The 25266-nt window shown below is 42.6% G+C and overlaps 1 protein-coding gene across 1 annotated transcript in view; it reads left to right on the plus strand.

Moving 5' to 3' along the window:
• SLC26A5 (solute carrier family 26 member 5) overlaps positions 1 to 25266 on the plus strand; it is a 98143-nt gene that overhangs the window by 51729 nt on the left and 21148 nt on the right. The window contains exons 10-13 of the mRNA XM_088480242.1: positions 3916 to 4029; positions 22032 to 22109; positions 22384 to 22479; positions 23742 to 23848. Coding sequence (XP_088336368.1) covers positions 3916 to 4029; positions 22032 to 22109; positions 22384 to 22479; positions 23742 to 23848 — 395 coding nt within the window. The remainder of the gene's footprint in view (positions 1 to 3915; positions 4030 to 22031; positions 22110 to 22383; positions 22480 to 23741; positions 23849 to 25266) is intronic.

Consider the following 25266-nt stretch of genomic DNA (forward strand, 5'->3'; position numbering starts at 1 on the left):
CCTTTCCGCCGGGTCCCATTTTTGCAGATTTCAAATTGAATACGGGGATAAAGCAGGCGCGTCAAACCTCCGATATGGAGTGAAAAGTCCAGCATGGACTTTTCGCTCACATACTGAATACCACCCATAATGTGGATATTAGCTGGGAATTTAAACAGATTAAACTTTTATACTCCTGTCCCGCAGCATAGGTTTGAGTGAATAAGTTTTAATATTTAAAGTTTGAAACAGATTTATTTGCCCAATGCCATGGTACCCGTCCAATTGTAAAGTGCAACGGAATATGCTGCGCTATATAAGAAACTGTTAATAAATAAATAAAGTGGTGTTCATGTACTATGCTTATTTTTGTTCATTGTTGTATGTATGTCAGTCATAGGAGACGGGCTGCAACATTGTATCATGATCAGATCTGTTTTGTATCTATTGGTCTGTAATTGTTTCTAACACATGATACAGAATTCCTGGCAGCAGAGCCGTAACTAGACTTTGTGGTGCCCTGTGCCAGAAAAAGAATTGGCGCCCCCCTCATTTTTCAAAGGGACATAATGCACCCAAAAAAGGGCCATGGCTTCAAGGGGAAGGGCAAGGGAAGAGATAGGACAGGCCAGGAGATGCTGGGGACGAAATAAGAGGAAGCTACAAACAAGAATGATAATAAACATAAATTTGACAGGCCCAAACAGCACCCCCTGCCCTGTGGTGCCCTGTGCGATGGCACCGGCCGCACTACCCTAGCTACGGCCCTGCCTGGCAGCTCTGGATAAGAGAGAGACAGAGATTAGATAGAGCCCTATTTTCATGTTACTAAAGTGCATAAACCACCTCTTATACGAAAAAAGTATATCAATAGCAAAATACACTGATCATTAAGGAGCATTATATTGCAAAACTTCTAATTTATGTGTATGTTGGTTGCAAATAGTACTATTGCATAAAGGGATTACTGAAGAAAGGGGGTGAATTTTACTACCTCCTAAACCTGCCTGTTTATTGATTAGGAGATACATCGTTAATGATAAAATATGGTCACCACAAGGTAAATGTTATATACCCAATTACACAATGTTAAGAATGTCTGGTTTGGTATTTATGATTTCAAAGTGTTAGTTGATGGGTGACTGTCAGATTCTTGTAATCAGAGTCAAACTATCCCAATTTATTTTAAGGAGGGAATCGGATAGAAGTTATGTTTTAATTATGTTCATTTTCTAAAATCGGTTGTATCAATTAATCAGAATAAAAGAGTGCCCCAAAAAGGAATCACTTGTTGTACATTGGCTGAGGCCAATGGAGGGTTTTGTTTCTAAGTACTTGGTACTCGATTCCAGGGAGCACCTCCAGCTGTATACATTTTGGACGCGCTCATGTGTGTATTATCCACTGTGCAGAGAGAGAGGCAGGGGGCTGCCCAGCGGATTCCGGAGCACTGGGCAAGCCACCAGCATGACTAAATGGGTTTGTGACACACAGCCAAAACCTCATGCATCTGGGGGCATGGTTTCATTGGCACGAGGCCACGTCCCAAGCCAAGCACACCTTTGTCACGTGCAGAGGACCATAGGAGGGGTGACAGGGTGAGTACAGCACACTGGGTGTCACCAACCCCAGTGACGCCACTTTCTCCATTCCTTTTTGGCATTGGCATAGAGCCTTTAGCCTGTGCAATCTGTGCTTATCCTGTTATCTTTGGCCTTTATGGTTTCAGGGTCTAAGGAGAAAAATTGCCTTATACAGTATGCAGACAATATGTTATTGTTTTTGTCATGTACTGCTTCCTCGCTCCCACCTCTTTTGGCAGTGGTGGGTTTGCTTGATTGTTTCTCAAGTATATGTATTAACTGGAGTAAATCTGTGATGTTCCCTGTATTCCCCACCTTGTTTTAACCGTCCCATTGCAATGATATATGCAATTTGTGTGATCACCCATGATGTGACTCTGTATGTCTCCTTGAATGTTTAATGCTAAATTGGTTTCCTTAAAAATAAATCTCACGTCTGGCTAAATCTCCCAGTTTCAGTTAAAAACTAAGTAGAATGACCACACATCATGATGATTCTTTTTTTCCTTTAAAAAATAAAAAATAAGCTAGCCACATCTGCCAAAATAACAAAATAAAAAAAAATGCACCCAAAGCAAACCTCCCGCACAACCCCCCACCCTATATATCCTAACCCCAGCCTAGGTTTACTTGGATCCCATAGCAACAACTCCTTACTTACTCCTGGGAGTAAGTAAACAGAGGAGCAGTCCCACTCCCAGGCCACTCGAGGACAAACAGAAAAGCACATAGAATACAACGGCAAATCCTGGAGCCACGACATATCGGACAGGATAGAAAGACAAAGCTTTATATTTACCACAGCTGAGTCCAACCACCCTTGAACGCAGAAAATATAAATTTCAGGGAAAGTCACAGCTATAGGGAAGGAGAAATCCAGGAAATTACCTTTCACAAGGGAAATGTGGACAGCAGATTCAGGAATTGGAAATTCAGACACCTGAACTTCCTCCTGAGATTTCCAAGGGATACAGTAAGGAGAGAGAATGTCCACCTGCAAGTCTCCACATTTGTTAATAAACCTCTGAGCAGAGGAATTAATAGCTTGAAGGATTTGTTGTAGAGAGGTATCCATTCTTGGTGGATACAGTGTAGCAGGTGAGTTGAAAGTAAAGAAGCCAAGAGTCTATGTATATGTAAAAGGCAGGAGTGGAGAGGCACCAGGAGCCTGTGTGTGAGGAAATGGAAGCTGTCAACCAGGCAGAGGTGGGGTGGGGTGGGGTGGGGTGGGGTGGAGGGGGGAGAAAGATGAATTGCACTCACTGAGAAGCACAACTCCTCCAAGGCTGTGTAGTTGTTGGCAGGAGAGAGTTGGGATGCAGGCAGACACCAAGCAGCAGCATTTCATTCAGATCAGCAGCGAGGGAGAGAATGCAGCAGCATGTCCCAGCAGACAAGATGGCCTCCGGGCCAGTCAGCACGCTGCACCCACACGGCTTCAGCAGGCTCAGGGTGATCAAGCTGTCGGGTGGCTGCCCGCACACATCATCACAGGAACAGTGGAGACATAGGAGCTGCAGGACTCCAAAGGAGCTGCAGAAGACCACGGGCCACTCTGGAAACCGCGGGGATCAAGCAGCCAAGGGCAGCACTCAGGCAGGGAGCAAGAAAAGTCCACACACACCAGGGCAAGGCAGCAGATTTTACAGTATATTATTGTAAGCGCCGATGGCAAAAGTCTTTCTGTTTTGTATACATATGGCATTAATATTGAAATGCAGCTGGTACGTTGTATAATATGGGTAAAATCTAGCGCGGACATATTTCTTTTCTGTTTCAACTTGAAAATTTGTCTGTTTGGTTTTGGCCTTGTTTCCCATGTACGATTCATGTATACGAAAAGGAAGTGTCTGTCAACGTTTGAGAGAATTTGATCCTTATTGCTATTTGTTAGTGCTTGGGGTGTCCGTTGTGCACCGTTCTTGTACCAATATTATTGTCTTCTCATTGTCTTTTGTTGTTTGTTTTTGTCTATATCTCATTTTAAAATCTAATAAAATATGTGTGGTGTGCCAATTAACATGCTTTCTTATATGTTCTCCAAATATTTGACTTCTTTAGCAGCCAGCCTAATTACAATGTCCCAAATAAGCTAGCTCTGCCAAATGTTTTTTCGTTAGTAGACCGGGGGACAGATGTACTAAGCTCTGGAAAGTGATAAACCACCAGCCCATCAGCTCCCAACTGTCATTTTTCAAACACAGCCTGTGAGATGACAGTTAGGAGCGGAGTAGCTGCCAGTTTATCACTCTCCAGTTTATCACTTTTCAGAGCTTAGTACATCTCCCCCCTGATACTGAATTCACCAAATGTATTGTGTTAACCTATTACTGAACTGTTTATAATTTTGCAGGAACTTATTGCTCTGGGGCTGTGTAATTCTATTGGCTCTTTCTTTCAAACATTTGCTGTGACCTGCTCAATGTCTCGTAGCCTGGTTCAGGAGAGCACTGGAGGGAATACACAGGTATGTGTTGGTAGGATCTTCTGAATTATTGTTTTTCATTCAAAAAGCTATATAATTACTAATGTGTTGTCTGTTGCGGGTTTCCCAAACTCTGTCCTGAAGGTACCCTAACAATCCAGGTTCTAAGGATATCCATGCCTGTGCACATATGGTATAATCAAACTGACTGAGGTACAAATTAAGTTACCTGGGCCTTAGCATTAATATCCTTAAAACCTGGACTGTTAGGGTGCCATAAGTGCAGACCTGGGAAATTACTGGCCTAGTTGTATGGTCCATTTTATTCTGATTTTAAGGTGTCGTGGTTGGAAATTCTGCTTTACACAATTTGCTTAGCAAACTGTTGGGGAAGCGATAACTGTATTTTATTGTGTTTCTAAGTTTTCTTGGATGTAATGTAAACTGTTTGCTAGTAACAATTTATAATAATTATTTAAGACTACGTCATACTGCACAATTATTTACTAGGTTTATGTAGCGCTCTGACTATTGTTATTTATTACATTTAACTGATTCAGACCAGTTTGCTATATGTGTGCACTTGCAAGCGGGCCGATGTTATGCATGCGCACGCTTCGTTCTGCGTGTGCACGAACTACTCACTGCGATTGCATACCGCTCGCTCGCCTTGCAAAGACAGCCCAGTGTAATGAGTGACAGGAGAGGCCGTTTGTGGGTGGTAACAGGGGCACTCCAGTAAAAACGGGGGGTTGGAGATGCGAACGCAGGCGTGCCTGAGTGTTTCAACGCCGATTCAGAGGCGTGCATAATTAACAGGCAGCGTCATAGTACACGTCACTTCGCTTTTTTTTTTACACTGAAATGCTCACAGTGCTTGCGGCAGGATAAGGCCACCACAAGCACTGCGTTCGCATCCGATGATCCTCGATGTACCAATGTTTTCATACACTTCCTGGAGATGACGTGTGTCAGTGGGCATCTCTACATACGCTAAGGGGTGTCTGCATACGCAGAGCGATCGCTCGCACAGCCAAAGTGGGTGTGCTTATGCCTTGGCGAGCGATTGCATCCCATGACGTCATTTTGGAAAATTTGCATACGCTCAGTGCGAGCATACGCATATAGCAACAGGGTCTGAATCAGGCCCGTAGTCTGTCAGATAAATCAGAAAGTATATAAATTTTCAAGCATGTCCAAATCAACCATATATGACTAAGTCGTCTTTCTCTTTCCATAATAACAAGAAAAGTACTTAAACTCAAATTTCATATTTTGCTACCTCTCAGAGAATGTTTATTTATTTTATTATTACCAGTTATTTATATAGCGCACACATATTCCGCAGACATCTGTCCCTGCCCCAGCGGAGCTTACAATCTATCTCTGCTACATTTGACACTGTAGACCAGCCTCTACTGCTGCATATCCTTCACTCTCTTGGTTTCCATGGCATTGCCTTCTCCTGGCTGTCCTCCTACCTCACTGATCGTTCCTTCTCTGTCTCCTCTCAGGACTCCTCTTCCCTCCCACTTCCACTAACAATAGGAGTTCCCCAAGGTTCTGTTCTTGGACCTCTCCTTTTCTCCCTATATACGTCCTCTCTAGGTGAACTCTTTTGACCTCCAATATAATCTCTATGCTGATGATACTCAAATTTACCTTTCCACCCCTGACCTTTCCCTCTTGCTTCTTACCCGTATCTCCAACTGTCTCTCTGCTATCTCTTCATGGATGTCCCAGCGCTTTCTTAAACTTAACATGTCTAAGACTGAGCTGATCATCTTCCCACCCTCTTCCATTACCTCACTTCCCACAATTTCTTTATCTATTGATGGCACAACTATCTCCTCTATCCCCAAAGTGTGCTGTCTTGGAGGTATTCTTGACTCCTCCCTCTCCTTTAAACCACACATTCAGCACCTCTCGCAGTCCTGCCGCTTCCACCTAAAAAATATTTCCAGGATTAGACCCTTCCTCACCCAGGATGCCACTAAAACCCTCATCCACTCACTAGTCATCTCCAGATTGGACTACTGTAACCTTCTCCTAGCTGGCCTCCTAGTCTCTCACCTCTCTCCACTACAATCGGTCCTCAATGCTGCTGCCCGGCTCATCTTCCTCTCCACACGTTCTCCATCTTTCCCCTCTCCTTCAAGCCCTACACTGGCTCCCCTTCCCCTTCAGATGCCAATTCAAGGTTCTTACACTCGCCTACAAAGCCCTCACTAAATCTTCCCCCACATACATTTCTGACCCTCTCTCCCTTCACACTCCCGCCAGTCCACTTCGCTCAACAAATGCATGTCGCCTCTCCTGCCAACTGATTACTTCCTCCCACTCCCGCCTCCAAGATTTTGCCCATGCTGCTTCCTACCTTTGGAACTCTATCCCTCTCCCTATCAGACTCTCCACCTCACTGCATATCTTCAAACGGGCTCTCAAGACCCACAACTTCATCAAGGTCTTCCAGCTCTCATCCTAATCAACATAATACTCTCTCCTCTCTATCTTCTCCTTCTGAGTCATGCCTGTCTGTCTGCCCCTCCCCTTTAGAATGTAAGCTCTCACGAGCAGGGACCTCTTCCCTGATGTGCTTCTCCTTACACTTTCTTCTACTCCTTACTCCTCATAAGGGCACCTAACACGTCTCTGCCAACTCCCTGCTGCTTATTGTGAGTGTTTTTTTTTTTTTTAAATATCTTTTTTTTTTATTGAACAGCAATAAAACAGTTATACATTGCACAATCCAAGAATTAGAGAAAATAAAATTGTCTGATAAACGACTAGTCTGTTTCTTGGAACAAACAATATACAAACTACTGTTAATCTTTTCAAACTTTTTTTTTTGGGAAAATAGTACAAATATAGATTGAAATTATGTCAAAGTACAAAGAAACAAAGTACTTGAATATAATATAATGTAGAAAATTACAAAATTACAAATACTGTATAAAAAAATCAATATAGTACACCGTATAGAAATGCAAGTAAATATACAATCAATGTCACTCAAACTATGCAACTTATAGAGCCAGTGTAAGCAGCAATTGAATTTTGAGTTAACCAATTATCACATCAACTTCGGTATATCAGTCAATCGTTGCGTCAATATAATCTACATCAATGCAGAATTATATTAGAAAAAAGGGGGGGAGAGTTAGAATAAAATGATAAAAGAAACAGAAGAAGAAAGAAAGGTGAAATAGAAATATGAAATAGAAATAGAGGGGGAATCACTGACAGAAGGTGAGAGATACCTTGTCTGGGGGGATTCACAGAGAGCTACATATAAATAGCACAAATAGGGGCATTTTAAGTGATATTTCTTAGCATAAACCATTCCGTGTGATCAAAGACTTTCCATATGTTATTCTGAATCTGGACTGGTAGACATTGTATGTATGGTTCCCATTTTTTGGAAAAAATCCGTACCCCTCTTTCGATGTTAAAGATAGCCATACGTCTCTCCGCATAAATTACCTCCAGCAGCGCAGTTTTCCATTCCATTAGTGTAGGTGCTGATTTTGAGATCCAGTAATTAAGGATAAGTTGTTTAGCTACTGTAACCATGACTCTCAGAGCAGGTTTCCATGGGCCCAAGGAGGACTCAGACTCCCATATTGAAAATTCTGCGAAAATAAGAGCTGCTGCATTTTTGGACAATTTAAGATGTATCGTATTATTTAGATAACACAAAATTTTATTCCAAAATCTATGGATCTTTCTGCAGTACCAGAGGTTATGCGAGAGAGAGGCATTAGAGCAGTCACATTTCACACAATTTCCCTCCTCCAGTGGCACAAAATGTCTCCGTTGGGCCGGGGACATATATGTACGATTTAAAATTCTAAGATGAATTTCTTGAAGTCTCGCTGACTTAAGGCAGGGTAAAACACAATCCAGATTCGCAACAAATGGCTCCAAGTCACATAATTCGGGTATCTCTGTGTGCCAAGCTTCCGCAACTGGTGCCCAAGCATGTATAGGAATTTCAATCAGGTATTTATATAAATGAGCTATTCTGAATTTGGTTGAGCGACATAAGAGTAGAATGCGACCCATTGTATCTGTGTTAATTGAGATCCATAAAGGATTATCTAAGGATTGAATGAAATGACGTACTTGTAGAAACATAAAAAATTGTGTACGAGGGATGTCATATTTATCCTGTAATTGTACAAAGGAGAGCAAATTGCCACCCGGATCAAATACATCTTTGATGGACATGATTCCCTTTTGATTCCACATTTTAAAAAGAGGAATGTCAAGTGAAGGGGGAAAACAGGGATTACCCCATAAGGGGATGTACGGGGATGAAAAAGGATTTTTCCCCAAATGTGTATTAACCTTCAACCACGTAGTGTAAGTGTCCCAGAATAAAATATTAGAACGAAATATCTTAGGAATGTGTATTTTAGGGGTGTGTAACAAGGCTGCTGGGGCATATGGGTGAAATAATGCTTCCTCCAAGTCAGGATTAGTATAGTGATCGGTATGTAATAACCAATCAGTTATATATCGGAATATGGCAGCTTTTGCAAATGCAGAGATGCTTGGGATGCTCAGCCCTCCATTTTTTTTCAATAGGTAAGCTCGGGAACGCGGCATTCTGGGTTTCTTGTACTGCCAAATGAATTTAAAAAAGATCTGCGTAAACTTCAGTACATCCACTCTTGTTAAAGTAATGGGTAAAGTTTGTAAAAGATAGGCTAGTTTCGGGAACACCACACTCTTTATTACAGTTACTCGTCCGAGTAGAGAGAGTTTAAGATCTTTCCAATTCTGGAGTTGGGAGTTTAATCTATTTAGCAATGGAGAGAAATTAAAAGCATATAGAGAGGATAATTGAGCTGGTATAAATATACCTAAGTATTTTAATTTATGTGTTGCAATTGTGAAAAGAGAGGCTATGTGGGGATGTGTAGCTAAAAAAGTAGCTGCATTGTGAGTGTTTTAATCACTATTGCAGCAATGTATTTAATGTCCTTCACTGTACTGTAATTTACTTGTTTGTTTTTTGTTGTTTTTTTTGTTCACTTATTAGTTTTATGTACTATGTAAGGCGCTGCGGAACACTTGTGGCGCCATTTAAATAAAGGATAATAATAATATTCCCTACCACATGCTGACAAACATACACAGTATAGTAAATTTTATGGGGAGCCAATTAACCTACCTGTATATTTTTGGAGTGTGGGAGAAAACCGGAGTACCAGGAGGAAACAGTGAGAACATACAAACTCCACACAGTTAGGGCCGTAGTGGGAACCAAACCCACAACCTCAGTGCTGTGAGGCAGTAATACTAACCATTACACTGTCTGTGTTACATTGTATATCAGGGACATTGTATCAAAATAAGGAGAAAAATAAATAATGAACAATGGGTGAGGGTACAGGTTAGAGATCCTCTCTAATTTGTATTTATTTTTTATTTGAGGGGGGGGGGGTGTAAGTTGAAAAGGACCAAAAAGACGATTGGTAAGGTCACACAGAGCACGTGATTCATTACAGTCTTTGTTGCTGGTGCCTCCCTGCTATTCTTGTTCTGAAGAAGGTGGTATAGTGCTGGGTTACAGATTTGTTATATATGCATATCTTGATGGCAGCTAATAAATGTGATGGCTTTATTTAATAAAAGCACTAGAAAAACTTTTGGAATACCAAAAAAACAGTGATTAATTATGCAAAATCAAATATTTTGGAACAGTATATTATTATATTGGGCAAATTCTCCAGATATGCTTCAGTGCACCCCTCAGTCTGTGCATTGGGCCTTATTCAGAGCTGTATGCTAGGCTGATATTTATGCAGTTGATCTATAATCTGCAAATTGCGCATGCGCCTAAGTTGCATGGTGAATGCTTCAGGGTACATTACTGTAGTTGCTCGCAGCAACTATTTACTCGCAGTGTAATGGGAGGTTACAGAGTGGCAGCAAAGAACGCAGGTGTCACAACCATTTTGGGGGCATATCTCAACCTGCGACTGTGAGCCCATATGTAAGGAATATGACTCCGGTGTCTCAATTCCAGCTGCCATTCTGCGCACCCATAGGGTTACTAAGAATCGATAACACTACTCAACAGCCATTTTGCATCTGACATGATATTTATCAATATCCATGTAATTTTGTGCGTAGAATCCAAATACACCATCAGAAATTTTATATCATGGAAGTTTTTTTGAGATATGTTGAATAATTGAAATTTGAAAATTATTTAATCACAATAAGTGCTCGGCAAGACTCCCTTCTGCCTGCACTATAGGGTACACATCCTGCCCAGATCCTCATCCTCTGTCATCAGAATTCCCATCCTCATCATCCTTCTCCATGTGCTGGTCCTGGGGCAGAACCCTCCTCTTAGTGCTGTATGCCATGTTGCTTGCTGGCTCCTGTCCCAGCTCCCGGCTGGTGGGCAGAGGTAAGCAGGAAGCTCCCCGGACTGTATCATGACCATCAGTAACCGGAGGGAAAGGGGGCCTCGTTCTTGCAGTGGCCTGCTTCATGACTGAGCCTCTGTCTCTATGTCCCAGCACTCTGGCTGATGCATACTTGACAACTCTCCCTCATTGTCAGGGAGACTCCCTGAAATAGCAGCAATCTCCCTGTCTCCCTGAAGAGTCTACCAATCTCCCTCATTTCACCTTACCCCCATTATGACACTTATATAAAAGAAAAAACAGAGATATATACATTCAAATGGGTTCATTAGTATAATTTCCCTGCATTGCACAATAATCCCTATGGCTACATGCATTTTCTGAGAAGTATCAGTGTGTTTTCAATAACAAGTAGATCTTACTAACTGCTTTGGGGCTCATTTACATGCGGATGTAAATCAATTTTATGACACAACTCTCAGATGTAGCAGTACACGCCCACTTTACCGCCACGCTCATAGGTGCTGCTTTCACAATCTCCCTGAAATGCTTTTTCAAAAGTAGGCAAGTATGGGCTGATGGCTAATCCCCATAAGGAGTTATGTAGCCCTCACACCACTGGCAGGGACCAGTGCAAGTGTTGATTTTACCTTTTGTTTTAATTTCTCCATTACGTGAAAACTCTGGATAAAGACGGCCAGTCTTTCAGTAATCTGTAGGAAAAGTTTCTAAAGTTAAGCAAAGCTAAAAGACTTATTTCCCCCCAAATAAGGAAACTGCTTAAGGTGCATACACACAACGATTTTTTGAACGATTATCATTAACGATATCGTTTACCAATTAAATCGATGAAAAAATCATTCACTTTCTAAGTTGAAATGATGAACGATTATCGTTCATGCGCGTTCACGTTTATAGTACAGTCAGACTGACCAACTCAATGATTTTCATTAAGGGAATATGCAAAAATCATTTGTAGTTCAAAAAAATCGTTCATTACACTTTAAAAAATCTGACAGATAATCGTTCATAAAATCGTTCAGAAAAACGTTTGTAACAAAATTGTTGTGTGTGTGTATGCAGCTTTACTGATTAAATATTTAATGCAGAATTGACAGAAATTGAGTCTGCTCTTTGGTCCTCCTTCAAGGCTCCTGTGCATGGATTCTTAGGGAACGGGAAAGAGGCCAACTACGTTTCCAGCGTGAATGAACTATTGGACAACTACAAGAATATGGGTTGTAAAAGTCACTTAAAATTCACTTTTTACATTCCCATGTAGATATTTTCTCTGACAATCTGGCTAGTATAAGTGATGAACAGGGGGAACGTTTTTACCAAGACATTCTGACAATGGAGCATCATTACGAAGGACACTGGGACCCTGCAATGATGGGGGGACTACTGCTGGTCCATTTTTAGAGAGACCAATGAGGCACTGTACAAACGGAATTAATCAATGCCCTATTTCCCTAAAGCAAAGTGACTTTACATTTTATCGTTTATTAACAATTCCATTACGGCTAATTTGGATTAAGAGTTTGAAGTTTAGTTTCTGTAGTTTTTAAGAGTTTCTGATGTTTAATTAGTATTTTATAAATTAATATTTCAGTTCTATAGAGATTAATAGAAATTTTCACTGACCTTACCTCATGTCAGATATAGCTATTACATCTTTTGCTATTAGGGTGTATCTAATAAATGTGATGTGATCGAGAAAATCAGATTTTTCCACTAAATGCAGCATCCCTAAATTAGGCGAAAACACACATTCACATGCACGATGCCAGACGCAGAGAATGTTTTACATTTTGTTGAGTAGTGTAATAGACTTATCTATGACTGACTGATGCTGCGTCTGTGTACGCAGATACTTGGATTTGCAAAGCTGCAGGTGGGCGTCTCAGTACACCTCCAGGCATATTCGTCTTTTACACAGATGCAGCAGCATTAGCCTACAACTCTGAATCTGACCCATTATTCAGTAGTTTTCTGAGGTCACTGGGTACATGCAATGAAGATGGCTTTTAAATTAATCTCATTTAGGCTATACTCCCATTGAGACCATTGGTGTATCTATAATGGGTGCACACGGGCCACTGTGTCCAGGAGGGCCCACACTCTGCAACTATAATTATACTTACCTCTTCAGAGTCCCGCTTCGGACAGCACTACAGTATATCAGAAATCACAGGGTAAATGGTGAGACGGCCATTTTTCCGTTGTTTGTATATCCGCAATAGAGAAGTCTTCACTTCAGGACCATGCCACGGGTGCCATGTTCCTGGAGACCTGTGCATGCACAGTAGACCCTGGCACAAAGCTAGAGTCTACTCTGCTGCCAGATAGGAGGGGGCCCACATGGAGCCTGCAGTGCACACAGGCCTTCTCCTCTCTTAAATCTCCTCTGATTGAGACTCATCAGTTTCCAGACCATGTGCTTCTGGAGTAAATAAAGTATGGTAGAATTAGGAGACTGTCCTATTTGGTGCAATGAATATGAAAGGGTGTGAAGTTTTCAGCAGCTTTAGTAGGTTATGGCAAATAACTGGCAGAATTAAAAAAATATCTATTAAAGAGTATGGTTAATGATATTCCTGTTGTAGTTAAGCAAATGAGACCACTTCTACTAGTAAAAGATTAATGCTGTTGATTCCATCTGCGTCAGTGGACTCAGATTTCCTGGCCTCGCAAGCTGCCAGGCGAAAGAGGCAACAATCACGATCAATGGGTGCGATGGTGATCCAAGGCAGTGAACACTGCACTCAGATCTCTCAGATGCAGCATGGAGGTGTCTGTTTCCTCTAGACACCTCCTCCTGTGTTTGCATAATAGATGGACCGAATTGCACAGGCTTGTGTGCCGCTCTGCAATTTCGGCCATCTCTGAGTTGGGTAGCTCTATTGTATTATTTTTTTATTTTAGATGAAGTACTTAAATGGCTTAAGTCTCCATTGGAATTCAAAGTTGATTTCCAGCAGCTTCTTCATGTGTTTGTGGGAATTTTTTTACCCTAAAAAAAAACACTATGGGACTCACAGCAGTTTTTATTGGCGGTCGCCCGTCTGCGAGTTTAAGGAAATTCCGCTACAAACTCCTCCCCTTGTGTACATCCATGTGGCCAAATCTGCACGTACTGAGACACCCACTTATACACCACCAACGATGGTATCGTACCTATGGCAGGTGCAGTTTCTCCGTCTGACCATGGCCTCTTATGCTTGCAGCTGGGAACACAGCCGCTTGCATTGACATGCCTTCAACACTCCTATAACACGCCCACTCGGACTATTTTGCGTGCACTACTAGCCACCTCCGAGTCACCGTCTAGGTACTCATCACTTTCCCATCACATTTCTGATACTGTCTGACCCAATCGCAACAGCAGCTTTGTGCGTACAGTTTGTGTAACGCATGTGTCATAGGGGTTTTCAGAAGTTTTGGCGCATACGCAGTTGCAAATAATCGCCGAACTACATAAATATCAACATTGTGTGCTATTCAGAACTAGGCCCCCTATGTATTCAGTTCAAAAATGAAGTTAAGGAGAGTGCAAAGAAGAAAATCCGCTGCACACAATATGTTTTTATCGTATGTATTATTCACCTGGAACCAAGATGCTCAGAGTTTGTCCATCCAATTGAAACAGTAGCAGCTAAAATGAAACAAACACCGAAACTGAGTGTGAAGCTCACCCCATCTGCCGGTTTGGAGTATTCTGTTATCTATTGAATCGTCATTACCAATTTAGACAGGTGAAAATTAGAGATGTGCCAGACCCCCGTGTTTTTAGCTTTGGTTCTAAATCATCATCGTGTTTTAGTTTTGGCAAAACCACCCTCAAGTGTTCTAGTTTTGGATCTGGGTTTCTTTAAAAATTGATTACAAACCGCTAAAATCATGCAATTTGGACCGGTTTTGTTATTAACATTAATGTCCCATCATTTCCAGACAATTTTGATCAGCTCACAATATTTTCACCGATATTGGCTAAAGGCTGCAGCGAGCTTGCTCTCTAAACTAAGCGACAAAGCAGCCGCACAAGCACATGGCAGTTCTAAAGTATATAGCACATCTATGAAACATAGTGCCACTATAGACACGATGGCAGTTTAAGAAACTATGCATCCCTATGGAATGTTTTAATTAATCAAGAACTAATAGCTTAAAAGTAAAAGCCTACTAGAAAATATAATATATATTACCAACACACTTCTCCATCCAGCAAATCACAGGCCAGAGGCCAATACAGGTGATTTAAGCCAGAGTAACAGTCTAGTAGATCAGCTAATAAATGAGAAACTTAAACATATAATAATTGGTTAATAAAAAAAAAAAGAGAAAATATGGGTCCAGAGAGATGAACACTGATGGAGCAGTTTTATTTGAAGGATTGTCTTCCGAAGACCAAGAAACAAATGCAGCAGAGAGGTCCAGGAGGATTCGAATCTAGTAAAAACCTTTTTAGATGTAGGAAAAATGACATAATTGATCACTTTAGTCAATGCAGACTGTCTGGAGTGTTGGGAATAAAAGGCTGGCTGAAGAGGTCTAGTTGGTGGTTGTTATTATTATTATTATTATTAATTTATTTATATGGCGCCACAAATGTTCTGCAGCGCCTTACAAAGTATATAAACAAGTTGTAGACAAGCGACTTACAGAACAATACAATACAGGACCAGGACATGGATAATATATATTGCTACATTAGTGACCATAACACCCAGATAAGCAACAGAACATAAGCAACCAAGTGTTAGGTGCCCTAGTGGTGAGTAAGAAGTAGATGAAACTAAAGTAGGGAGAAGCACAAGCGGGTAGAGAGCCCTGCTCATAAGAGCTTACATTCTAAAAGGGAGGGGAAGACAAACAGGGGTGACACAGATGCGGTAGATGGGGAGGAAGGAGCATGTAGCAGGGAGTTAGAATGATAGCTGGAAGGCTTTGATGAAGTAGTGTGTCTTGAGAGCCCGTTTGAAGGATTGCAAAGAGGTGGAGTCTGATGGGGAGAGGGAGAGAGTTCCAGAGGTGGGGAGCAGTGCGGGCAAAATCTTGGAGGCGGGAGTGGGAGGAAGTAATCAGCTGGCATGAAAGGCGGCGTGCATTAGTTGAACAAAGAGAGCAGAGAGGAGAGTGAAGGGAGATGAGATCAGAGATGTATATGGGGTAGATTGGGTGAGGGTCTGTAAGCAAGCTTGAGAACCTTAAATTGGGTTCTAAAAGGGATGGGGAGCCAGAGGAGGGCTTGTAGGAGAGGGAAGGCAGATGTAGAGCGTTTGGAGAGGAAGATAAGCGGTGCAGCAGCTTTAAGGATGGACTGGAGAGGAGAGAGATGGGATTTGGGGAGGCCAGATAGGAGGAGGTTACAGTAGTCCAATCTGGAGATGACCAGTGAGTGTATGAGGGTTTTTGTAGCATCCTGGGTGAGATAGGGTCTGATCTTAGAAATATTTTTGAGATGGAAACGACAAGACTGTGAGAGTTTCTGGATATGTGGTTTGAAGGAGAGGGATGAGTCCAGGATAGCTCCAAGACAGCGCACCTTGGGACTAGATGAGATAGTTATTCCATCAATTGATAAAGAAATAGTGGGAGGTAAGGTTATGTGGGAGGGTGGGAAGACAATCAGCTCTGTCTTAGACATATTAAGTTTAAGAAATCGCTGGGACATCCAGGAAGAGATAGCAGAGAGACAGTTGGAGATACGAGTCAGAAGAGAGGGGGAGAGATCAGGGGAGGAAAGGTAGATTTGAGTATCATCAGCATAGAGCTGATAATGGAGGTCAAAAGAGCTGATGAGTTCACCTAGAGAGGAAGTATAGAGTGAGAATAGATCCAAGAACAGAACCTTGGGGAACACCTACTGTAAGAGGCTGTGGGGGGGAAGAGGAGTCATGAGAGGAAACGGAGAAAGATCAGTCAGAGAGGTAGGATGACAGCCAGGAGAGGGCAGTGTCACGTAGACAAAGGGAGTGAAGGATATTCAGCAGGAGAGGGTGATCCACAGTGTCAAAAGCAGCAGAGAGATCAAGGAGAATGAGAAGAGAGTAGTGGCCCTTTTATTTGGCAGCAAGGAGGTCGTTGCTGACTTTTCGTGAGGGCAGTTTCAGTGGAGTGGAGAGAACGGAAGCCAGACTGAAAAGGATCAAGGAGGGAGTGGGAGGAAAGAAAAGCATTAAGGCGTTTGTAGACAATCCGCTCAAGGAGTTTGGAGGCAAAAGGGAGGAGAGAAATGGGTCAGTAGTTAGAAAGAAGGTTAGGATCAAGGATAGGTTTTTTAAGAATGGGGGAGACAAGGGCATGCTTGAATGCAGAAGGAACAGTGGCCCTGATTCAGAGCCGGACGCTCTGACAGAGCGCTCACTCTGAATCAGGGCCGTCCTTCTGAATTTTTAGAGCGGCCTCCTGGCCGCTCGTATAGCTGTGGGTGACCACCCACAGCTATAGCGAGCGGCCAGAAAGATGGTCGCGATGGTCAAGACCACCGCGACCATCGGTTTTGCGACGAGACCCTTGTGGTAGGGTCTCATCTGCCGCAAGCCCTGGAGTGCATTTGGCTCTATCAGAGCCAAAAGCACTCCCACTGACATCACTTGTAATGTCATGGGGCCAGCCTCAGACGGTAGGTGTTCCCATGGGAACGCCTCCGTCTGGGCAGCCACGTCCCCGGCACGCCCACCAAAGTGAACGTGCTGTCACTCACCATCGACCCTTTGTAGCGAGACCCATAGCGACGGCTTGACCGTCGCTATCCGGGTCTCGCGCATGCGCTCGATGGAGCCGGGTCCTTTGTGCGCATGCGTCCTGGGCCAACATCGACCTGCTTGCGAGCGCGTCTGTATCAGGCCCAGTGCCTGATGAGGGAGAGGTTAATGAGGTGGGCAAGATGGGAGCAGGCAGAAGGAGAGAGGAAGCAGAGCAGGCCAGAGGGGATAGGATCAAGGGGGGAGGACCGGATGAGGGCCATGACTTCCTCTTCAGATACAGGGGAGAAGGATGTTAGAGTTGGTAAAGTTGATGGGGAGGAGTTATCTGGGAAAGGAGGAGGTGGAGAGCTGGGGGACTGGTTGGATATGATGTCCTGACATATGGAATCAATTTTAGATGTAAAGTAGGTAGCAAAGTCAAGGCCAGAGAGTAAGGATTGGAGACGAGGAGGGGGGTGGTCGAAGGAGGGAGTTAAAAGTGGTGAAGAGACGCTGCGGATTAGAGGACTGAGAGGAGATGAGGATGCTGAAATATGACTGTTTAGAGAGGGAGAGAGCAGCACTATAGGATGAGAGCATAAATTTGAAATGGAGAAACTCTGCCTTAGAGCGTGATCTTCTCCACTGTCACTCGGCGGTTCGTGAACACTTTTGCAGGTATCTGGTGCATTTGGAATGCCAGGGTTGAGGAGTAGATCTGCGAGTGTGAGTAGGGATCGCCGGTGGAACAACAGAGTCCAGAGCAGAGGTAAGGGAGGCGTTGTATAGGGAAGTGGCTTGGTCAGGGCAGGATAGAGAGAGGATAGGGGAGAGAAGTGAGTCAAGCAGGGAAGAAAAGGAAACTGTGTCGATAGTGTCAATGTTATGCTTAGTGATGGTGGCTTTTGGAGGTAGAAGGAGAAAGGGACAGGTTAAAAGAGAGAAGTGATGGTCCGAAAGGGGAATTGGAGTGATCAGAAATATCACATCGGTGAGTGAAGACCAGATCAAGCAAATGGCCACTCACATGGGAGGGTGAGGAGGTCCATTGGGAGAGACCAAGCGAAGATGCGAGGGTGAGGAGTTTGGAGGCAGAGGATTCTGTGGGGATATCAATTGGAATATTGAAGTCACCTAGGATAACTGAGGGAAGGTCTGAGGAGAGAAAGTGAGGGAGCCAGGAAGCAAAGTTGTCAAGGAACTTGGAGGGAGGGCCAGGGGGGCGGTAAATGACAGCTACTCGGAGGTGTACTGGGTGGAAGAGGCGTAAAGCATGGACTTCAATTGTGGAGAATGTAAGGGATGGTTCAGAGGGAATGGGTTGGTATGAGTAACCAGGGGATAGAAGGACCACCATGGCGAACCCCAGGTCGTGGGTGTGTGAAAAGTTGAGGCTCCCAGAGGAGAGAGCTGCAGGAGAAGTGGTGTCAGAGGGTAAAATCCAGGTTTCAGTAATGGCTAGGAGATTCAGGGAGTTGGAGATGAAAAGGTCATGGGTTGGGACTAGTTTATTACAGACTGACCTGGCATTCCAGAGGGCACAGGATAGAGAGACAAAGTTTGTTGTAGAGATTTTAATGAGATTATCAGGGTTGCTGTAGCATGGAGGTGAGATTGATTTGGGGGGACTGAGCTGAATAGAGTGTAGCGATGGTGCGGTCTCCAGTACTAGAAGGGGGGCCAGTAGAAGGTGGGCAGGAAGGGAGCTTAATGATATGTGGATGGATGTGGGGTGAAGTGACATGGAGAGGGGGGTGGGAGGAGGGATTAGCAGTGACGTAGTAGGATCCTGGTGGAGTATAAGAGAATGAAAGTGGAGTAATGGGAGAAGATGGGGGGGAAGGTAAATAGAGGAGAGGAGATAAGGGGAAGAGGAAATGGAAGAGACAAGGGGGAAAGGATAAAGGTGGAAGCAAGGGGCAGAACAAAAGATTAGGTAGACACTGAGTGAAGGTGGGAGTTGAAGAAAACATGGTAATGCTAAGGATGATTTAAATAGGGGAAGAAAAAGTTGAAAGTAGGAATGAAGAAAAAATGTAAGAGTGCAGATTTCCAGAAATGCAAGTAAGAGTACAGTGTGGGAGAAAAGTGTCAGTAAAACAAAAGTTTATTATTGAGTATAAAGTGGAGATTTGGTGGGAGCAGAAATTAAATAATAAAATAGACAGTGGTAGGAGCTAGATGATTTAAGACTTATAAAAAGAGCTAAGGTAAAAGTAAATTTTTATAGAGGTAAAGTGACATTAACATAGATACGTATGCATTAGGTTATGGGCCTGATTCAGAGATAAAAGGATTTGTAGAGCCGCACACAATTGGCTGTACAAATCTGTCCATCTCACATGCAGAAGGAGGCATCAGACACCTTCCTGCTGCATTTGCAATCCCAGCACTGCGACCACCATCGCGACCGATGGTTGCTTCTTTGATCAGGCTGTGAAAGATGAAGCTTCCCGCAGCCTGACCGGGTGCTAGTCACGGAAGAGGCCAGGAATCTGCCTAGGCTTCCAGGAACAGTGACCAGCCATGCCCCCACTGAGCTCCCCAAATGCTGCAGCATGTCTGTCATGCTGCAGCTTGGGGGGATCTGAGAGCATATTCTCAGGACATGTTCTGCACATGTGGAGAACAGATCCTGCACAGACACTGACCCGGAAACATCTGAGATTTACGTTTACCATCTGAATCAGGCCCCATGTTAGGAAAGGAAGCATATGAGAACGGCGGCCTCGATGCCGCCGGGCTAAATCCCGATGGGGAAGCCGACAAAAGACTTAAGAAAGGCGTCGTAATACCAACGCCTATCTTAGTCCTGCCGCTGGAATCCTGAAGGATGCCAGCCTGAATGAGATAAATCTGGGGTGCTTTTAACCACACGGGGGGAGTGTTAAGTTTAGGTAGCATAGCGGGGTTGGTGTTAGGTTTTGGTGGGGGGAGGGTAGGGTTAGGCATCCCTAGGGGGGAGGGTTAGGCACTAACGGGGAGGGTTAGGGGGCGAGGTGGAGAGGGTTAGGCTTACAAGAAGGGAGGGTTAGGAGGAGAAAGAGAGAATTTAAGTATACTTACCCGACCCCTGTCGGGATACCAACCATCGGGGTGCCGCTGTCTGTATTGTGACAGGGGGCATCCCGACAGCCGGCATTGCACACCGCTTACGTGAGACAAGTGTGGGCAAGTTTCTTGATAAGCATTTGAGAGATTATTGATCGCATATATTGATTATTTTTTGTTTTTTTTTCCAGTACAAAGGGAATAACTATATGATTGAATAATGATGGAGAGATACCAGTGAGATATAGCGCTTACAGATGTAAATTATGGCTGAAAAAAAGCATGGGATCAAGTGGGTTGGTAGTACAGTGCCATAAGAAGAGAGTAATGCTGGCCACACACTAAACCAACTTTTATCCAATGATCCAACTAGTTGATTGGTTGGAATGAAAATCTGGTAACGTATGGGAGTAAATGATGATCAGCAATTTGCTCCTAAGTGCCAGAAAACAGATGAAAATGGTCGTCAGACAAGTTTGTTAAATGTTTGATCTAAACAATTTGTTCAAACAACAGTTTTTGTCCATTTACCGGCATTTGAGAGAAAATTGCTGATTGTCATTTGCTTTCATACCTTACCAGATTTTCATTCCAACCAATCAACTAGTTGGCTGGTTGGATGTAAGTTGGTCTAGTGCGTGGCCAGCTTAAGCACTTCCTCTTCGTTTGCTTAAATGAAGAGAAGGTAATAAGGGATGCAGGAAAGAAAACATACCAGTTTTGTGCTGGAAGAATAGGATAACCATTTCATGTTAGATCTTATCCATGTGTCCTTGAAGTAGGAAGAAAGATCTCGAGTATTGATGCTATTTAGAGGACTTGGATTGAGAAGTGATGTAAATATATTAAATAGGCCTGAATGGGGATGAGATATTGGAAGCATATTTGTTTGACAGCATTATGATAGGAGTGATAGTAATATAGAAGGCATGAGAAGTACAGTATGAGGCTTTTACTAATATCAGTCTACATTAAGGGGACAGTTTTTAAGTGCATTTTTTAGTGCACTGGAATTAACCATGAAAAGATATGCATTAGCGCTCAACAATAAACGGCACTTGCTGTATGGTTTGATTACGATGTGGTGAAACCAGGGCAGGACAGGGGAATGTTAAAATTGGGAGAAAAGTTGTTGCAGAGGAGGAAAGCTGTTGGAAATTGATATTACTGAGATTGTTACCGGTATGCGGAGGATTGGAAGCGTTGGAATTCAAAGAGGGTGAGGTGGTGGAAGTGAGCTGGGTGATAAGGTGATGGTCTGAGACTGGTAAAGGAGTGTTTAACCAAAAGACATAAACTGACCAGAGCCTGGAGTAAACAAGATGAAGGCAGTGGCCATCCTGATGACAAGAGGAGGTGACAGAGTGCTTGTGTCTATGTGACATACTGGCTCACAGCTGTATTTAAAGCCACTTTCAGAATTACTACATTTTTGCTGTTTCCGGAACGCTCATGTTCTCTTTAAACAACTAGCAGAAGGACAGGTAGGTTGTCTTTCATGTGTCTGGCTTCCCTGGTATGTGTTTAGTTGCATTACTTTTTTTTACATACAGTTCTGCATGTAGAAGTGTACTGCATACAGACTCTCTGAAAACTCAGACTTATACCACCTGCTTCTATTTTAAAACAACTATATAGCATCACCCGCCACACTCTCTGTGTTCTACCTAAATTAATTAGATATACAATACTGTTTATCATAGATTAGTTTTGTAGGCAACATGGGTTAAATTATTATAAAAGAAATTTCGTTAATGATAGGGTATGGAAGACCTTCCTGATTTTCCGTTCTCCACCAGAAAAAAGCACTATACGTATTGGTATTCTGTCGCCCAATCTTTATTTTATTAGCAAGATACCACCAATGTTGGATGAGCAGTAATAAGGAAAACTTTCACTAATGTGTTTTTATTATTAGATTGCAGGTCTGCTGTCCTCATTTATGGTGCTGTTGGTCATATTGGTCATTGGATACCTCTTTGAACCATTGCCGCAGGTATGCACATGTAATAACTCTCTCAGATGCTGGCAGGCAGGTTACTATCTAACTTTTTTACTGTAGCAGCTCCATATGAGTTACAGTTTTTTGTACGATCACCTCACATTGCATAGTACTTGTTTGTGCATTTATCATGTTCTCTCTAGATTATTGTAACACAGACATGCTTCAGCCTGGTTATGCCTTTCCTCCTGCTCTTCGTGTGCTACTCCTCTAGGCCATCACCTATATTTCTTGCATTAAGTATCTGTTATTCATATTCTACTTCTAGACTGTTTTAGCAGCCATCGTGATGGTGAACTTGAAAGGAATGTTCAAGCAATTTGCAGATATCCCACATTTATGGAGAACGAGCAGACTAGAACTGGTAAGTGAGAACATAAATTAGCATGTTTCTAAACATTGCTGCAAAGCATCTTTTTGTTTCACAATGTGTTGCTATAAGGATCCTTTATATAAGTGTGATTTGCCTTCCTTGTGATTTGAGGACATGACTAATTGCTCATAGAGTGAGAGAGTTGCTGAATATTTTTATTTAGATTACTAGTCTGTGTTTAGAAGATTAATGTGAACATGTGCAGATTGAGTTCAGCTTCTATTTCAGTGAAGGATCTTTTGAATACTAAAATTATTTAATTAGTATAATGATCTATATTAATTTTAATACAGTTACTCATCTGCATTGGGCATGTTAGCAGGACTAATGGCATTGCAGCAGAGCGTGTAGACCTCACATACTAACATTTATTTATGCAGATTGTCATAGGGAGGAGGAGTGGCACTACAGCACTGGACTGGGAACCAGGCATCCTGGTTTCAAAACGAGCTCCGTGTGACCTTGGGCAAGTCACTTTATCTCCCTTTGCCTCAGGTACTTAGACTGTAAGCTCCTTGGTATTACTTTAGACTGTACTGCATATGTATTTGCACCCTGAAGGTAGCATTCATATAGTTGCACAAGGTTGACCACATTAAATCCAACTTCTACTTGTTACAGTAGACTTGGGGGTGGCCGTAGATGCCAATATGCAGTCAGGGATGGTAGAAAGAGCTGGTAGAAGAGTGCAGGTGAAAGGAGGGTGCAGGGTGTAGGACCCTTTGCTGCTAATTGTGTTTGGCTTTTTTCACCCTTTTTTGTTATTTGTCTCTTCATTCTAATAACATGTTGGTAGAACTTTAGATGCCTTCATTTGGATGCAAATAGTAAAAGCTACTATGAATTTATTTATTTACCATTCTGCCATAGTACTTGGGAACCAAGTCTCACAACTCTGTCTAAACTGTACATATAGGACAGATAGTATCTATATTCCAGCTATGACCATATATAGCAGGGGTTCCCAACCACGGTCCTCAAGGCACACTAACAGTCCAGGTTTTAAGTATAGCCATAATTGAGCACAGGTAACTTAATTAGCACCTAAGTTATTTTGATTTAACCATCTGTGCTTAAGCATGGATATCACTAAAACCAGGACTGTTAGTGTGCCTTGAGGACCATGGTTGGGAATCACTGATATATAGCATGCTACATGTTAAATTTAATATATTAGATATAGATGTGTTATTTTGTCTAACTGGAAATGGATAAGAATGTGTAATACTTGTTGTTTTTGTTCCACTATTTAGGCCATTTGGGTGGTATCGTTTTTGGCTTCAGTTTCATTGGGTCTAGACTACGGTTTGCTTGTTGCAGTGGCATTTGCCATCATAACGGTCATATACCGCACACAAAGGTTTGAGTTTACCATTTATCTACCATTGTTTAATTTCTTGCTTTGTATCCTATACATGTGCTGATATAAGCAAATTAGGTTTACCTGATAATATAATTCAGTGCACTTCATGGCAGCCCTTCTCTATGGGATGAACCAAGGCTATACAATATGGAAGAGTCAAACAACCAGTTAAGCACAGATCTGTTAATTTACAAAAGAAAATACTATTCAATAATTTCTTTAGAAATCTTCCTTCTAGACAGAGTGCCTCATAAGTAATGACATCAGAAGATTATGCTTGGAAAATGCATGAAATGAAAACCATTCTGCTGTTTTGCAAAGATCATCAGCTGCTGCCTGTGAGCTCAGGATGTGCCTGGCTCATGTAGAACGTGCTCTCAGTATTTCTGGCACCTCACCACCTTTCCTCTTATAAGCTTGTGAGGTAAATTCCACCTTCTGTCCCGCAAGCATGATTTTGGAAGGAGCTTGACCCTGACATGGGCCTTTAAGAAGCACAAAAAGATGATCTGTCTTTCTGATGATATTCTGTCCATGAACGCAGTCGTTGCTGTGAATGATACACCTTTAGCTGCAAGTGTAACAATATCCATTGAGGATTGACAAAGGAAATTGGCTCCTTTCATTATAATTTCCAAATCTGTTAGTAAGCTTTGTCTACTTACTTTTTCTTGGTTATTAGTATACATATTGTGTATCCAAATTCTGATGGTTCTGGAGACTGAAGCCATAGTCACACTTGATTAAATTTTTGTACCTTTGGAAACATGTAATGTTTTAAAAGATTTCTCCATCTTTCTGTCCATAGGATCTTTAAGTAGAACTCCATCCTCTAGTGCAGGGATGGGGAACCTCAGGCTCAGGGGCCCTATAAGGCCCTCAGAATCATTTTGGTCTGGCCTTCTGAGCTTTTTTCTGCTAGCCTTATCTGGCTAGCAGAGTGCATAGAATGGCACCCTGCTGCCAGAATCTATGCATTCGTGCCACCCGGAGCATCTTTAGGACGCTTCAGATGGTCACACCACGGCCCTTAAAGCTCCCCGGAACATCCTCAGGATGCTCCGGGCATTGCTGTAATCACTGGCAATTGTGGGCCCGCCCCATGTGACATCACACAGAGGGGGCGAGGCTTGCACCAGGCCCATGAATAATGTTATATACCATATATGAAAATGGCTCTTGGCAGAAAAAAGGTTCCCCACCCCTGCTCTAGTGGTATAGCAGTATTTGCTGATAAACAAGCTCCTGTTGAACATTGGGTTCCAATTAATGTTCTCAGTCTATTGAAAGTCAACATTGTGTAATCTTTGTACTTTCACCAATTAATTCCATTTCTTATCCAACACATCTTTAATCACCTTATGTACTACAAATATCATGTTTTATACTATTTTTCTCCAAATTCATCTTGTGAC

Source organism: Taudactylus pleione, unplaced genomic scaffold, assembly GCF_031769625.1.
Source record: "Taudactylus pleione unplaced genomic scaffold, aTauple2 ptg000251l, whole genome shotgun sequence".
In the NCBI taxonomy this organism is placed as follows: Eukaryota; Metazoa; Chordata; class Amphibia; order Anura; family Myobatrachidae; genus Taudactylus; species Taudactylus pleione.